This window comes from Gymnoscopelus braueri, assembly GCF_963280865.1.
Source record: "Gymnoscopelus braueri genome assembly, chromosome: 1".
NCBI classification, from domain to species: domain Eukaryota; kingdom Metazoa; phylum Chordata; class Actinopteri; order Myctophiformes; family Myctophidae; genus Gymnoscopelus; species Gymnoscopelus braueri.
In genome coordinates this window covers 39,555,880-39,573,200 of record NC_137603.1, presented here as the reverse complement: position 1 = coordinate 39,573,200, position 17,321 = coordinate 39,555,880, and the positions used below count along the sequence as shown (strand labels likewise).

At 41.6% G+C, this 17,321-nt stretch overlaps 1 protein-coding gene across 1 annotated transcript in view; it reads right to left on the bottom strand.

The window, feature by feature from the left end:
• Positions 1 to 355: 355 nt before the first annotated feature.
• The window catches only part of tmc3 (transmembrane channel like 3), a gene marked incomplete at its 5' end in the record, with an annotated part of 34,311 nt that continues 17,345 nt past the window's right edge, over positions 356 to 17,321 (bottom strand). The window contains 13 exons of the mRNA XM_080433102.1: positions 356 to 1,350; positions 3,260 to 3,533; positions 3,876 to 3,915; positions 4,663 to 4,741; positions 4,896 to 5,021; positions 5,283 to 5,393; positions 8,972 to 9,100; positions 10,022 to 10,089; positions 12,135 to 12,263; positions 13,944 to 14,204; positions 14,527 to 14,605; positions 14,741 to 14,850; positions 15,347 to 15,494. Coding sequence (XP_080289228.1) covers positions 441 to 1,350; positions 3,260 to 3,533; positions 3,876 to 3,915; positions 4,663 to 4,741; positions 4,896 to 5,021; positions 5,283 to 5,393; positions 8,972 to 9,100; positions 10,022 to 10,089; positions 12,135 to 12,263; positions 13,944 to 14,204; positions 14,527 to 14,605; positions 14,741 to 14,850; positions 15,347 to 15,494 — 2,464 coding nt within the window. The 3' untranslated portion in view covers positions 356 to 440. The remainder of the gene's footprint in view (positions 1,351 to 3,259; positions 3,534 to 3,875; positions 3,916 to 4,662; positions 4,742 to 4,895; positions 5,022 to 5,282; positions 5,394 to 8,971; positions 9,101 to 10,021; positions 10,090 to 12,134; positions 12,264 to 13,943; positions 14,205 to 14,526; positions 14,606 to 14,740; positions 14,851 to 15,346; positions 15,495 to 17,321) is intronic.

The following is a 17,321-nucleotide window of genomic DNA, read 5'->3' as shown; positions in this document are numbered from 1 at the left end:
TGAGAAATATGAGAAATATTGAAGACTTTAATGCACGTTGAATGGATGCAGTAGATGTCAAATAACTATTAACATAACTTAAGTGAGTGAGCCCTGTAGGAATTAATTAACTTTGCTTGTGCTTGAGGCGGCTGTAAAATAGCCTGTTGTAACTGGTTTACTTTATTACACATCATGTAATGACATCTCAGCATGTACCATAATTACCTACTGTACATTGCTTTTTCTAAAACAGGGTATAGTTTCAGGAGAATATAATAATATAATTTATTAATACATTCAGTGTGCTTTCTACACAGTAAAATAATCAGAGTCCATCCATTTGTAAATTGAGGAATTTACTGATGTGTACAAATGCAAATCCCCTGATATCTGTGAACTGATGTATCTACCATATGATCAACATTTACAGGTAAAGTAGAACTGATAACAGCATTATATTATACATTGGAGCAAACCAGGTCATTAGACGCAGATACATTGAGGTCGATGCTGGCTTTGGTCTTCTTCTTGGCCAGCTTGCCCTGCCTAGCATCAGACTTGAGATAGCGCTCCTTGTTGTGGATGACCTGAATGTACTGGTCAGTGCTGCTATTCTGCTGGTCGCTGCTGGAAGCCAGCGAGGCTGAGTCTGATTCTGTCAGTGACGGCTCCAGCTTGGGCCTCGTCTTAGGCTTCACGTGGGGCTCTGTGTGCCTTGTCACGGATGGGGACTGATTGCGGCGTCCTGGTGATTGTATGTGTCGGCCTGGCGACTGCGTGTGGCGCCTGGTTGGCAGAAGAAGAGGCTCCGCTCCTCTTGTGTGAGTTGAAGGGCGGGCGTGCGCCCCTAAATTGTCCCAGTCCATTCCTCCTTCATCCTCCTCATCTTCCTCCGCCTCTTGGGCTCCGTACCGCCTCCGTGCCGGGTGGCTGTCTTTGGCCATGGACAGTTGGCTCTCCACGCGTTCACCGATGTAGAAGCGTGCAGGCTGGTGCAGATCTGAGAGAGAGCGCGGGCGGTTGGACTGCCCGAATGACCCTCTCCTCATGCCCTTACTATTTTCTTCCTCATCCTCTTCCTCTTCGCTCAGGTGTGGCTGTGATGGGTGGGACCGGTGAGCGTGGGGGTGGTGGTGAGGGGCACGGGGGGTGTAGCGTTTAATGTTGCGGGGGTAGAGCTCCAGGATCTCTCCAGGTTCCTCCATGCGGTAGTGGCGAGGGATGCGTGTGGCCGAGCGCAGCAGCTTCTTCCGGGCATCGTGCTCGTTGACGATCACGTAGCGCGTGGCGTGACCGCGCCGCCCCACGTAACTCTGTGCTGTGATGATTCCAGCGGCCTCAGCGGGATGAAGGGAGCGGAGGGTTTTCCTGCACAGGGGGTCAGAGTGGATGTTATCGGCGTAACGGGGCATGGGGTTGCACGCCACATGGTGGTAGGACTTTGATCTGCATGTGCCGCCGGGGCCTCCGAGAAATGGCGGGTGCCTGTCACGGAGAAAGGACAACACATGGCGATGAGCTCCTCACAAAAATATGATCTCTACAGTAGAGGTGCAACTACCGATTATCTTCTTAGCGATTATTCTATCCATTTCTTTTTTCTATTAATCGAAATAATCGAGAAGCGCGTTTTTATATTTTAAAGATATATACTAGGGGAAGGCAAAATTAAGCACGGGTGCCAACATTTGCACAGGGGAGGGTAATCACTGGCCCACTGCAAGTGTGTGAGAGGGGATTTTTTATGTATTATTATTTAGAGAAGCCAATTATTTTTTATCCCTTTTTCTCCCCAATTTAGTCGTTATGCCAATTGATTCCTCCCCACACACATTTCTGTGTTCTCACTGCTGTCGTATCCTACTGACTCACCTGCCAGTGAGGAGCCCCCACCAGGACGACGTAGAGCCTTCGCCCTACTCCTCCCGCCCAACACTCCCCGCTGACAGGTGCCGCCCCGGCCCGTAGTAGTACATGCAATGACCAATATCACCATCCCCGCCCCGGCTTCCCTACCCCGAACACGGGCTAATTGTGTTCATGTAGACGCTTGACAAAGCCGGATGCACCACGGTGGATTCGAACCCACAACCTCCGTGGTGGTGGGCAGGGGTTAAATGAAGTCCCCTCACATCTGTATGCAAATAACATCATGCACATAATAGGGCATCGCAGTTGCGGCCACTTCCGGGTTCCACTGCAAAATACTCAATGCATTTTTCCCATTGACATTTCCAAAAATATTGATATCAATTATTTTAAGCCTAGAATCAAGCCATCCAGGGTCCTGGTGAATCATGACCATAAAACGTTTGATTCTGTGGAAACACTTTTTTGAAAACGGCAAAACAAAGGGTATTTATTAAATATAGTATATCGTATAATTAAATATAAAATAAAAAAAATCACAGAAAAAAATGTTTTATGGTCATGATTCACCAGGACCCTGGATGGCTTGATTCTAGGCTTAAATTAATTGATATAAATATTTTTGGAAATGTCAATGGGAAAAATGCATTGAGTATTTTGAAGTGGAACCAGGAAGTGGGCGGGAACTGCGATGCCCTATACTACATTCGTTCAAACTCTGAACTCTGACAGGGGAGGGAGTCTGGGAGATAGGTGGGTGATCATTACATCCTGATGTGAAAGAAAATATTTCAAAAGAAGAATAAGAAATAATGGTTGTATGTTTATAATCCATCATAGACATGGGATGCATAGCAAGTGTTACCAAAGGTTGTTATGCATATGGACAATCAAAATATGTTGGAAATATATTTTGATGTGGTGTCATAATTAAACTTAATGTTGATTTGGCACACTAACATGGCACTTCATGTCAAAAAGGTTGCCGACCCCTGCATATCAACAAATCTATTAACCACTCATGCATTATTTTATACTTTGCCGCGCAATGGTGTCGTGCCAAAATAGTGAAAATAGCTTGTAGATCAGCTATTTTCACATTCGCCTACAATGACATACCCAAAGTAGGTATTCATTATAAATCAATTTCTTTATTAGATGATAATGAATAATTATTGCAATTTTTTTATTAAATATAATTATTTCGATTAACTGTTGCACCCCTACTCTATAGCTAATAAGACTGTGTGTGTGTGTGTGTGTGTGTGTGTGTGTGTGTGTGTGTGTGTGTGTGTGTGTGTGTGTGTGTGTGTGTGTGTGTGTGTGTGTGTGTGTGTGTGTGTGTGTGTGTGTGTGTGTGTGTGCGCGCACGCGTGTCTGTGTGTTTGATTGTGTGAGAGACAGTGACCTGTTGGGCATGTGCTCCAGCCTTTGCTTGTGCAGTATTGACACATTTGGGCTTCTGGAGGACCCAGTGACATTTCCTCGGGCCATGTCAGTGCGAGATGCTGATTGGGCGATGGTACGGATGCTGTTGCCACGGCGAACGGGGGACTGGAAGTTAGTGACAGTGCCGTTGCGCCGCGGGGAAGGCGTGCGGGTGGAGGAAGCGTGGCTGGTGATGTCACTCTCCTGCTGATCCACCTTCTTGTCTGCCGCCACCTCCGGAGCCTGCAGGCGCGCTGGAGAGGTTAAAGGTCACTAGTCAGAGGGGCCAAGAAGCCTAGCAAACTGGTTCTCAGTGTCGGGTCCATAGGTCGGGTCTGGGGACCACCAGGGCAGGGAGTCCAAATGGACCCTTACAGGTCTGTAACTCTGAGAGCGTACATTCTCAGAGTTAAATTAACACTGAGAATTTTACAGAGTAGATTGGGATCCCAAACATTTAAAAAATTGTTTTATTTGGAAATTCTCTGAGTTACAGACCCATAATTTGGAACCCTTGTGCGGGACCAGACAATGAAAAACAGTGGCCTAGCAGAATGCATGGACCTGAAAGAGCAACTGAGACGGGGATACAGTACCTGCAGCCAACTGGACCTTCTTCTTGTCGTTTGTCCGCTCCTAACACACAGATGGATGTACAGTATCATTACAATATGAACCTAACCACTTGAACTAGCATCCCCATTCTGGGCTAACATTTGGGGGAAATAGCAGATCTACAAGCTAGGGCTGGGCGATATGACTTCAAATCAATATCACAATTGTTTAAAACTTTTGCCTCGATTACAATTAATGAGAAGACTATTTTATACACTTTTTTGTGCACTGCCCTCATAGTTTTCTGACAAGGTCTGTGTTGTAAATATTACGGGCTCACTATTTTTGCATGCCATCATTGTACAACAAAGTATAATACCGGGTTTAATGGTTAATCAGAGTAATCAATTTAGATTTAGATGATTATAAAGAATCAGTTATGGTGTCAATTTGTTATAAGAAAAAATAATTGAATATAAAAAAGGAACTGCTCAATTATTTGATTAATTTACTGTACATGAGCAAGATTAAGTCGGTTAGAGGTTCTAAATGTCGGTTTCGTTATGTTTTCCATTAATTGCCTAGCCCTACTACAAGCTCACGACATGCTGCGTTGTGTGACATGTCCTATGCTTGTAGATCGGTTATTTTCAGCAAAGATATTTACTGTAGAGTGAAAACAGGAGGGGGGCCTTGTATAGAGAGCCCTGGAGAATCAGATCAACTAATTATAGAGGGTTTAACTATTGGGTTCTAAGCCTCATTCGTAGAAGTCTAATGTTTGATGCTGCAGTTTATTGGTTGATCAAGAGAAGGACTGATACTCACTGTTTGGAGTTGCATCCTAAGCTGATTGTTGGTGAATTTGAGAGACCTGGCAATGGCTTGCAGGTAGTATATCAGCATGCTGGAACACATATGAATGATTCATCACTTAACTTAAGAGGAAGTAGTTAGTGTAAAGGCTTTCTGTGTTTGGAAGTGCGTGCGTGCGTGCGTGCGCGCGCGCATGTGTACGGGCGTGCGTGCGTGGTTGCGTGCGTGCGTGGGCGTATGCTCACAACAGCAGCAGTAGACCTGGCAGCGCCACGACAGGGCTGGCGATGTAAGCCATCACTTTTCTGAACCACAGAGGGAAGTCATTGGCAATCGTGTCTGAGATTATGTCATAAATCTTCTCCTGACCACTGCAACACACACACACACACACACACACACACACACACACACACACACACACACACACACACACACACACACACACACACACAATTGTTCCTGACTATTGCAATACAAATGTTATGCTAGGACCATGGACTAATATTGTAACATTGTCCTTCTGCCCCCATGATACATGTCATCAATTAATCTGTAAAGGCGGCATGGCTCTCACTCCCCCAAGTTTTATAGGTGTATTTATTTGCATAGGCTATAAATTCCGTTTTTACCTAAATGGTCCACAGTACTGTGATGGTCTGTATCTCACTATGGCAAAGACGGTGGGTAGCATACACAGAAACAGCATGAACAGAAGCATTGCCAGGTAGAAATTGTTTGATCTGCAGAAGTGAAAGAAAGAAAGAAAAATCATTCATTATTAAACAGTGCTATGGAGATGCAGTTCTAGGCCAGACAAGTTGAAACATTCCATCAACAATTACATAAGCGTTATGCCAAACGCTGTACTGATTTAAAAGATAATAGGTCTGTAATTTGTTTTTAATATATAAAGGTATTCTAAGTTCTCTAAATCTTTTAAAGATGGGATAAGTGATTTGAACACTATTCTGTTAATTAAAGAGCTGGGGAGACGACTCCTGTTACTGAACAAACGCTCAAAGTTTAGTATCAGAATATAGTGCTTTAACCTTTTAACCTTTGAATTATAAGAAATATCCAGCTTGTAACATCTTGCTAAAGCATACAGTGCCCAAAGCAATTTCTACTAACTGAAAACTAAATGCTACATACAGTACAGTAATAAATGTCTTCTTACTTTCAAGTCTGTCTCTCATTCATACATACAGGCTGGCATAATGCTTTCATGTCAGATTACATAGTGACTCTACATTACCTTACATTGTTGAGAGAATGTGAACATGTACCTGTATTTTAAGTCCCTGCAGTTTGTGTTCTTGTCACAATCGCATTATAACCAAATCCATGAAAGACCAGTATATAGTATGCAAATTATTGCAGGTGTTGTACGTTGAAACAGCTCATATCTACTGCAGTCACAAGCAGGGGGTTAGAAATGTCTTTTAATTATCAGCAAAGTGTCAGTATCAATCTTTTGAACAGCTCACTGTACATGTGTGTGTGTGTGAGGGAGAGTGACAGTGAGCAAGACAATCTCTGTGTATGCATGAATGCTGGTATTTGCCACCACATCTGGGAGTGACTGATAAGGCCTGAAAGAGGCAGCGATAGTCGTGTTACATAAATCAGAGAAGGCTATGGATTGTGTGGCTGTGTGTGCACATTTCTGTGCATGTACTGTATGTGTGTAGGAAGCTGCATAGAGATGTACTACATGCTATTCTGTCCCCTTCCCTGTGCAACTGGGAATACAAATGAGATTAGAAAGACGGTGAACCAAGTGTATCAGACCCTGGCTGTGTCCACAGTGACCATCAGGTCAGGGACTTGAATTAAGCAATAATACCCGAGAGGGTGTGCGTTACATATTTTTACACGAGAGGGTGTGCGACAGTGATGCTTAGGGAACTCGGCTCCGCCTTGTTCCTGACCGCATCACTGGCGTGCCAATAATCACGATAAAGCACACCCTCGAGTGTAATATTGCGGTATTATACAACAGTTCCAATCAAAATAAAACATATACAAAAGTATTCATATTGCGGAACATTTCTCTCTCAAAATAACAACCTTACTGCGAGTGTTATCCGTGTTATCCTGGAAATACATGGGGTCCGTCTGACAGAGACAGAGTCCCTGTTTACTCAGCCACGATAGACAACTTTTCTCAGACTGGACACATGGAGAAACAAAACTTAACCGTTAGCTCAATCTCATTGTATTTAAGATATTCGATATCAATTATATTTATTTTAATGCCAGATTTAGCTACTACGGTGGCAAACTGCTAGCCTAGCCACTTAACCGGCTCTGCTCTGCGAGACTCCGTCTGATCAGCACAGCTGATTTGTATATTTTGATTAGGTGTGCTGTCATGCTCGTTTGAAGCACGGGTAGATGGCTATTTCAGCCAATCGGATTGCTTCGTCGGAACTACCTGTTGTCATTGATTATCGATTTGGCAGAAAATGTATCAAATCAATTCTTCTTTTATTGAAAATCGGTTTAGTTTAGCATTTATAACTTCACCAAAATGTGAATGTTTGAAATGTTTTTGATTTCTGGGAAATATATAAAATATTAAGCAATTTCAAGATGTCTGTTTGGGTTCAGATAACTTGTGATGAGCATTTACCATCATTTTGTAGTATAAATTCATCACATAGATTGATCACAGAATCAACTAGACAAAGTGCTCCTCGGAGCACAGGTCTCCGCCAGGTCAGGTAGGCTATTGTGGCCTCCTGGTGGCGCTATAATAGGCCAATGTGAAAAGGGTGCCATTTGTTCTTAGGCCTTGCACGACAATTGGACCCTGACTGCATTCATGATTTGAGGCATTTTGTTAAAAACACTTGTTTTGCTAAATTAGACCTGCTGGTGGCGCTATAACAGGCCAATGTTAAAAGGGTGGCATTTGTTCCTCAACATAGTGTGAATGTGCGTGCAAAGTTTGACCGCAATCGGACAGTGCGTTCATGATTTGCGGAATTTTGTTAAAAACAGGCCAATAATGCAAACTTTATATGTCAATCTTAGCCAATCAGGATAGAATATGAAAAATCAAACACATCCGTCTTGATCACATGACTATAGAGATCATGTGTAGCGATTTGCGTGAAATTTGGATAAAATTGGAAGGAGTAGTATAAAATAATGAGTTTTACATAAGTCGACCTCCTGGTGGTGCTATAAAAGGCAGATGTGAAAAATGCAGGGCAATGGTTTTTTGTTGACCTCTAGGGAGTGTGCATACAAAGTTTTACACAGATTGGTGCAGTTATAGGTAAAAACACGAATCGGCCTGTTATAGCGCCACCATGAGGCTGATTGGAAAATTTGCATTTCTTCCTCGGCCTAATGGGAATGTGCGTGCAAAATTTCACGGAAATTGCATGCTTTGTTCATGATTTGAGGCATTTTGTTCAAAACAGAGCACTCCTGCAAACTTTGAAGACATTTTTAGCCAATCAGGATGGAATAAGAAAAATCTGAAAGACCCGTTTCGTTTAATGACTTTAGAGATACTGTGTAGCGATTTGCGTGATGTTTGGACAAAATCTGTAGGAGTACTGTCAAAAAATATGTTTTGCAGAAATCGGCCTCCTGGTGGCGCTATAAAAGAGCCATGAGAAATATTTGGGGCAGAAGGTTCTGAATTGGCATCCAGGGAGAGTGTGTGCACAGTTTGGCTGCGACCGTGCTAACGGTGCCTGAGATTAGCTGCTCACAGACAGATGGACGGACGGACACACGGACACACACACGGACACACGGACGGACAGGGTGAAAAACATACTCTCTCGCCATGCCTTTTGGCCTGGCGGAGACAAAAATGTACACAATGATTAATTGATTACAAAAATAATTGCAGCCCTAAAATCCTATAGATGCAGTGCCTGTGCTTGTCTGGTTTCTGTGCACATAAATGTGTATAAGCATGCCTATGTACTGTATGTGTGAGTGTGTATCCTCCTGGTTGTTAATTTATTCTTCTACCACTGCATATTCTGTATATTGTTTTTCCTGTCTATTTTCCCCCTGGCTGCAACATACAGTACAGTTATAAATTGGTCCCACCTCAGTAACCCACGGAAGAAGCAATTCAAAGTAAATTGTGTTATTGGTACCTTTTTTTGTGCACTAATTACACTTAAACTTTAGATACTTTATACACTTCATTTTATTAATGTATTATTGCTGCAGTTTTTTACTTGTATTATAATGTTGTTTTGTTTTATATATATATTCGTCTATATTAGTCTGTGCGTAATCTCACATACAGTATGTTTGTGTGTGTATGCAGGGTCAAGCTGACCTGGAGGCTCTGAACACCTGCTGGTGAGGAACATTACAGGTGAGTACCGCCCAGCTCCTCAGATACATCAGACCAATCAGCTTCAACACGTTGAAGGCAGGAAGACAGGGAGAGAAAAACGCCCCCATCCTACGGTGGCACAGATAATGAGAGAATGAGGCAGATTTACACCTCTTTTTTAATGGACCTCCAATTTCTATTACACACATATCCCCCACACTGCCATGGGGTCAGCTCACACCCCTTAGAAAAGACATTACATCCTGAGGCTCTCGGTTTCGCATCATTATCTTTATCACAGGGAGACATTTCTGTAATGGAGAAGGGATATATGGTCCAGCCAAGCATGCAGGTGTAATGGAAGGTGCATGGGCTGACCAAAGTCTTTTCATCAGGGTCACAGGTGCTGATCAGGACTACTCAGCCTAAGGTTGTCTGTATAGACCAGCGGAAAAGCAGAGGTCATAAGGTATAATTGTTATATTGTCTTCAATGCTGTAAGTTTCCCATAATACTCAGACCCCTGTGATGCAGCTTTTTCTTCCTGACATCCATGATTATCTCCTTAGACTTCTTCGTATTAAGGTTCAGGTTCACATAGAGTGTGTGTGTGTGTGTGTGTGTGTGTGTGTGTGTGTGTGTGTGTGTGTGTGTGTGTGTGTGTGTGTGTGTGTGTGTGTGTGTGTGTGTGTGTGTGTGTGTGTGTGTGTGTGTGTGTGTGTGTGTGTGTGTGTGGTTCGACTAAGAAGTGTAACCCAGAACCTTCCATGACCTGAAAAAATCCAGAACCTGTTGAAGTTCTGTGATTTAAATTATTTTTTCTTCCATTATAATCAGAACCAGGGAGGTACTTCATTGAAAACCTAATACAAACAAGCAAAAATAGCATATAGCCCAAAACAGGGATTGATTATTAATAGATTATTATTTAAATGATCGATCACAATTTATAATTTTTTTATAAATGATTAATACATTAGTTAGATTAATTGTTGCACCCCTAATACAATACTCAAATTATTATTATTATTATTATTATATTTTACTCACCAGATCATTCCTTGGTTATATATCAGGTGCAGAACATTTTCAGCTATTTTGAATTCTCCATATTCAGGCTGAGAGAAGAGAGGAGGAAAAAAGTTGTATTACTGTACCTATCAACCCAACCATAGAAAACCATAAGCTGATTCTGACCAACCTGTCTTTCATATTGATAAGCATGTTTTTCCTTTATAAAGTGGGGGAAGACGCCAGAGAGAGATAATGAGCTAAATTGTAAGGAAGGTTGTAGGGCAGTTTCAGGACTGCAATGTCAAAAACAGTCAAGCACCAATGTGTGTTAATCTGTTTAGTTGTGCATTTCATCTGTATAGGCCTTTTAGTCATTAAATGTCTGTATATAAATATATATATTTCAACTATGTTTACTGTTTAAACTGTATTTCAACTAAAGCATTTTGTAATTGAAAATATGTTATATCACAAAAACTTTGATTATACATTTTGAATCTTTTGTAGTCAAAATGTTATTAGCTTGCTAATGATTCTCAGTGTCATGTGTAATTTTGTGCACCGTAATTACAGTAATCTTTGGAGTGGCTTAGCCTTTCCCACTGAGATTTGAATGTAATAACAATGAGATGTCAAAACCTTTTATTCCATTGTCCAACAGCTGTCACTTTAGTTTCTGCTAAGACTACAAGTAGTAGCTATCCCCTTAACATTACACATGCACTAGGTCAGTGGTTCTCAAAGTGGGGTCCAGGGATCCTCAGGGTTCCTTGAAGAGGTTCCAAATGGACCCTTACAGGACTGTAACTCAGAAAGTATACAAATTTGGTTCCATTTGTTTACTGTCAGAGTTATGGGGGTCCTTGAAATTAAACATTTTACGAACAACTGCGGTTAGTTGTATTTTTAATTATCAATGGCTGCATATGTTCTACTGCAAGAGAGAAATTAGTGATAAAATTGTTGGTAGCAATTCTAGCTGGAGAAAGATGAAGCCAGTGCTGTGTCCAAGAGAGAATCAGTGAGACATTAGCTTGCTCCACTTGCTAACGTCAGCCAGCGAGTGTGAAGAAATTATATATATTTTTCCATATTCCTTCCAATTTAGTAATTATGCCCATTCCTCCATGTGTATACAGTTTGATTGATTGATTGATTGATGTACTTTTATTTAGTAAGACATGAGAATCACAGTACATGGAAGTACAAAATTCACAATACAAGGTCTACTAAACTGGAACTGTTAAGCACGCAGCTTGTTTAAGATGAGAACCCCATGCACACAAATCATGATGACATACAGTATAAGAGACAGATATACACACTACTATACAGAATGTCATACAATCAGCTTTCAGGTTACTGGTATGAAGAGAGAAAAAATATAGTGGTTAAGACTTAGACAGGGGGCCATTTTCGAATTGCAGCCTCCTGAAGGTGTATCTTTAGGGCAGTTTTACTCCTTTTGGTAGGGCATTCCACATTTTTGATGAATAGCATGAGAACGAGTTCATTCCCTTAGTTGAGCCAAATCTGGGTTGAACATGATTTGTGGAGCTGCCTCTGGTGTTATGATCATGGACTTTTTGGAAGTATTTTGACAAATACAGGGGGATCCCAATGTTGTGGTGTATCTTGAAGACCAGGCCCATAGCAAGTTGCTGTACTCTGTCCTCAACCCTGTAATCCCTGTCACTGCTAACCTTTACTGTTTGGTCTTGTAGAGTGTGTACACAACTATGTGTCTCCTTTGATACACTTGATGTCGCCAGCCACTTCCTTTAACCGACTGTGAGAAGTTTCATCAGGAGGGGCTAATGCATATGGATGAAAACACTGTTCTTCCCAGTTCCACTCCTTGCTTTAACCTATAGTAGGAGGAGTATCTAGTGCAGAGATCAGCCTCCCCACCGGGCTTCCCACCCATGAACATGGCCAATTGTCTTCATTGGAGCACCTGGCTAAGCCGTTGCACCTTAGAGAATTTGAGCCACAGTCTACCACCCAGCCAGTAGCCATTGTAACAGTGTTACAATGGCGTTTTGTAATGTTTTCTTGTCAAGGACCCGTATGTATTTGGCTGCAGAACCCAATCTGAAAAGATTTTGTGCCAGGTACCACCATCAGAATCAGAATCGATCGTACTTACAAACTTGCTCTCCAGATCCCAGCAGCAACAGTCACTCAGGTAGCGTACCACCAAGCCTCTGATGAAGTCAATCAACAGGATGCTGGCTACTGTGAAGATCATGTCAATGATGGACAGCTTCAGCATCTCCTAGAAACACACAATGGAAACACATGAACTCCCATAATTGATAATTTAATAAAATAAACTACCCTTAAGTCATTATAGGTAAAAAGTTTAAAACATTTTCAGAATAGCTCACACCGCATTATGATGTGTTGTGGGCTTGTGGAGTGGCTATTTTCACTATATTTGCACAACACCACTGTGCGAGTAAGTATAAAATAACACTTAAGTGGTTAATCTGTGTTGATTGAATATTTGAATATTAATTTTTAAAACATGCTTCTCAATGTTATCAAGAATAATCGCCAAGAAAATAATTGATAGTTGCAGCAGCCCTATACTCACATAAGCAGTGGCACACTATACATTTGTACATAAACACACATCACATTATTCAAATGTGCTCTTGATTCTCTCTCTATAAATACACGTACTGAAAACACACACACACACACACACACACACACACACACACACACACACACACACACACACACCCCCACACCCACACCCACACAGTCACACATGTGGTCACAAATACAAAGGATAGTATTTATAAAGATTGCTGCTTCCATTTGGTCAAAGTTGTAGACTGTTGCATGCCAGTACCGGTAAGCAGCCAGTTTGTCAGTACGGGGACGATACTATCTGGAGTTTTCCTGTTTAGTGCATCTTCATCACTGAGCACCGCATTGCGATTTGTGCAGCTTTTACACGCACTGCACACATATTTGTAACTAACTTACTATCGACAGCCTAAGATTGTACAGGGATGCCATTCCATTATTAGATTCCATGTCTTGTTTTCGGCAAACATTCTGTCCTATGAAACAAAATAATGAGGCTGCTAAGTACACCATAAAATGTATTTACAGTCAAGTGGACCCCAGTGTGCTGTATTCTGAATCCTCAGTGATGACTGCTTGATCAGGTTACTGTCTGCTTGCTTTTCTGTAAAGTCACCTGTGTTTTTTTGGGCTTGTTTCTAAAATTTAGTTGCTTATTTGGGCTTCCATTAAGCACAGATCAGCTTCCTGGTTCTAAAACTATTTCATGTCAAGGACCCCCATATTAATATGTATTTGTATGCAGACCCCCGTCTGAAAACATGTGCCAGGGACCCCCATACAAGATTGATGTAGTTAAAATGTTTCAAAATATTCAAAATATTTCAGAGTAGTGATTTCTGTCACTCATTGTTTGGAGAAACAGGTCTTAAAATCACACTTTTAACACATAAAACGCAAACAAAGCAGATTCTGCCTATCTATATCTGGGCCATAGCGTGACGATCCAGGCACCCTAGGCTGCAATGCCAGCCTGACAGCGTGTCGCGGGTTCGACTCCCGTTCCCGACGACCTTTGCTGCGTGTCATCCCCCCATCTCTCTCCCCATTTCCTGTCAGCCTACTTTCCCTATCCCTCTCTAAATAAAGGCATAAGAAGCCCCCCCCCCCAAAAAAAAAGTTTAACCACTTTAACCCATATATTAATCTACAAGCCCGCAACGCGTTGCAAAAATCTTACGGAATATCTTTGAAACATTGTAACAACACAACATTTTGTATGGGGGTTCCTGTCACAAAGTATTTGATCAGATGTGGGTCTGCGGCCAGATACAGATACATTTTGTCATCCTTGACATGAAACAGTTTGAGAAACACTGGTATAAAGGAATGAAGTGGATTCCTAATGCGTGCCAACCTGTCCTACATAGGTCTCCCAGCAGGGGTCATGCTGGGGGCGTTTGTTCTTCTCAAAAAGGCCTGTGTGGTTTGACCCAGCCACTGTAGCGCTCTTGGTGCTGTTGTTGATGTCCAGCACCATGGCAATGGTGGCTAAGGTGCTGTTCCGTTCAGAGACGGACACGTCAGAGACCAGGGTGGACAGGCTGTCCTCGTCCGGCTGAGAGATGGTCGCCAGGAAGGAACTGGGTTCCGACCAGTTGCCTGGAATGACCTGGACCTGGAAGACATCCATATGATGCTGTTACCAGATGGGCTTTAGGGTATTGATATAAAGAACACGTATTGTACATTTCTGCATCATAAAATAGATTTGTACAGTAGCTTACGACCGTTTGAGGAACCACATGTCTGGATGATAAAATAATGATATTGAATGCATAATGAGTGCAAAGTTATATACCTTTTTAATGGATGACTGTAAAAATGAATTATACTGTAGATTAGTGTGAAGCTACATGGTGCCGGAAAAGTGCTTGTCCTTGTAGTTGGTAGAATAAAGTGTGTGTGTAATACTATGGTATGTGAATGTCTGTACTTACGGCAGAGCTCATAATGTTGACCTTGTCAAGTAGAGCAATGATGAGGCTGTAGAGATTACCAAGGTATAGAACCAGCACCCTACACAGAAACAGCACCAGTAATGTTACTGTGTTTGCATTGTCACTGCTGTCCGATTGAATTCACCAAAAGGCAGAGGGAACAGAGAAATGGACTGAATACTTCTAAACATATGTATAAAAACTAATCCTGTACCTGGCCAGTTGCCAGCGGAGTGTCGTTCTTGGGTGGTACATCTCCAGATTAGCTACCAGCTCAAAGGCAGACGGGGCTATCATGGTGATCAGGGACACAACTACACTTACCTGGAAGGAGAATTGACTAAATGCAGGCTTTCATACCAAAATATATACATACATTTTGGATTGGACCAAAAATAGATTTGACATATTATTTATTTAAAGCAATATTCAATGGACAAATAAAGTACAAAAAATAATAACACCATAGTGTAAATGAAGTGTTCAAATACAACAGAATAGTTACCCCAGATGACAAAGTATATCTGCCTTGACCAAAAAAAGTTATATAATGAAATAAAGCAGAGAAAGGATATGGCAGGGCTGTATAGCCCGGCAGTGGCGACATTTGGCTTATAAACTAGCACAGTCTCTTTGGAAGTGTATTACTGTAGCTACATTATCATCTGTCATTGACAGATGAAGGCAAATCAAACGGGCAATTTACAGTCTGCTTCCAGTGCATACGTCTCAGCCTCTATGTTTCATCCATTCCTTGTAATTGTATCGTATGCAACCTAATTGAATGAATGGCGACCATGTCCGCCTGCACTCAGGTTACCTCATTCTTCTCCCACAAAGTCAGCTCTGGTTTCATCTGCTCCAGCTTCTGAGACCGGTCCACCACAAAATAGATGATGTATATACTGCCAGCCAGAGACAGCAGCACCAGGATGTTGGCCAGGATTCTGAGACTGATTAGTACTGCCCTAAAAGGTACAGAAGAAGATCATCACCAATCAGTTTATTATTGGGTTTTGTATTCATAAATGTAAAGTGCATGCAATGCTTCTTCTAAAATTAGGGGGAGTGGCATCAATTTGAGTTCTACAGGCTTGGTCTAGTCTTTTCCACGGTCAAGTGAAAATCGCTGGCAGGTTCGATGGCAGCACATCTGAGACTATACAAGACCAATGTCTTTTCTACTGTAGGCCTATCTATACATGTGGGATTGTGTAGATACAATATAACCTACAGTACTACATCATGAAATATAAGTTAGACTGTCATTGTAAATAGCCCATTCTTTCACTTCACACTCCTCAGACTGTGATGGCAGTTTCAGGTAGGGGTGGTGGAGAACATTGGTTTTGGTGTATTGTAAAGACACTGTATTGTAAAGACACTAGAGAGGTGTGACTGAGTGATCAGTCAGTGTTGACACGTGGCCTGTGCAAGGTTATTATAGTTTTGAAATTTTCATTGGTTTTTCATTCGATGTAACTATCTGTTCAATTCAGTTCATTTTAAAGAAGTCTGCTAGTTTAGTTTGTATTTGGGGAAGGGCTTAGTTTTAGTTTAGTTTCTATTAGTTTAAGTGTTAGTTTTCATTTTACTACTTTCGTTTAAAACTAAGGACATTTTCTCTTTGATTTTAGTTAGTTTTTGTTTGTTAAAAAAAACAATACTGTTTCAGTTAGTTTTCTTTTTTTGTTTGTTTTTATTTGTATTTCGGTTTACTAGAATCTTTTTTTCAATTAGAGTTTTCGTTATTTTGTTAGTTTTAATTAACTATAATAGCCCTGGGCCTGCGATGCCTGGAGTACAGCGGAGGGTGATGGAGAGACCCATAGGCTGCTTCCAGAGCGATCTCTGATGTATTAATCCAGTTTTAATGTGCTTCGCCGGCTCTGATGATGTCTTGATGGTGATTTAGAGGTAGTCCTCGACCGCAGTAAAGGGCCGTTTGTAAGAGTTATGCCTGTGTGTGTGTGTGTGTGTGTGTGTGTGTGTGTGTGTGTGTGTGTGTGTGTGTGTGGGGCGGGGGGCTGGGATTGCAATATGCTGGGAGGTGTAAATTTGCTTGATTTTGAAAGCACTTGGAGGAGGGAACATCACGGTGGGCGGGGCAGAGGCAAGGAGGCAAGATGTTACACTCTGGTTAATGTGGTTGTTTGAGGTGTCCACCCAGGTAGGTCTGACATGAAATATGATCCTTTGCAGTGGTGGAAAGTAACAAAGTACATTTACTTGAGTACTGTACTTAAGTACAGTAGGCCTGCTACATTATTTGAGTATCTGTACTTGAGTATTTGTATTTTTGGATACTGAAGACTTGGAGACATTCACTCCAATACTTTTCAAAGACAAATATTGTAATTTTGACTGAATTCCATTTCTAGGAAGGGAAATAGTACATATTAGAAATAGTACCTATTTCAAACCGATCTACAAGCTCACAACACATAATGAGCTTGTAGATCTGTTATTTTCACTATTTTCAAAAGCAAATACTTATTTTTAAAAGCACTCAAGCACTTTAACTAAAGTACAACTGACAAAAAACTTTGACTTTTAGTTGAGCAATATTTGACCTGGAGTATCTATACTTGACTCAAGTACCGGAGTTAAGTCATTTGTCCACCACTGATCCTATGCATCTCAAACCTTGCCTGTGTTTAAATCATATTTGAAAACTCACTTGTACTCCTTGGCTTTCGATGATTCAGACTGAGAGTTGCTGTTTCCGTTAGGCGGTGTGTCTATTTGTTGCACCCTCTGTGTGTTTTTTCCCCCTGTCTATTGTTTGCACTTTG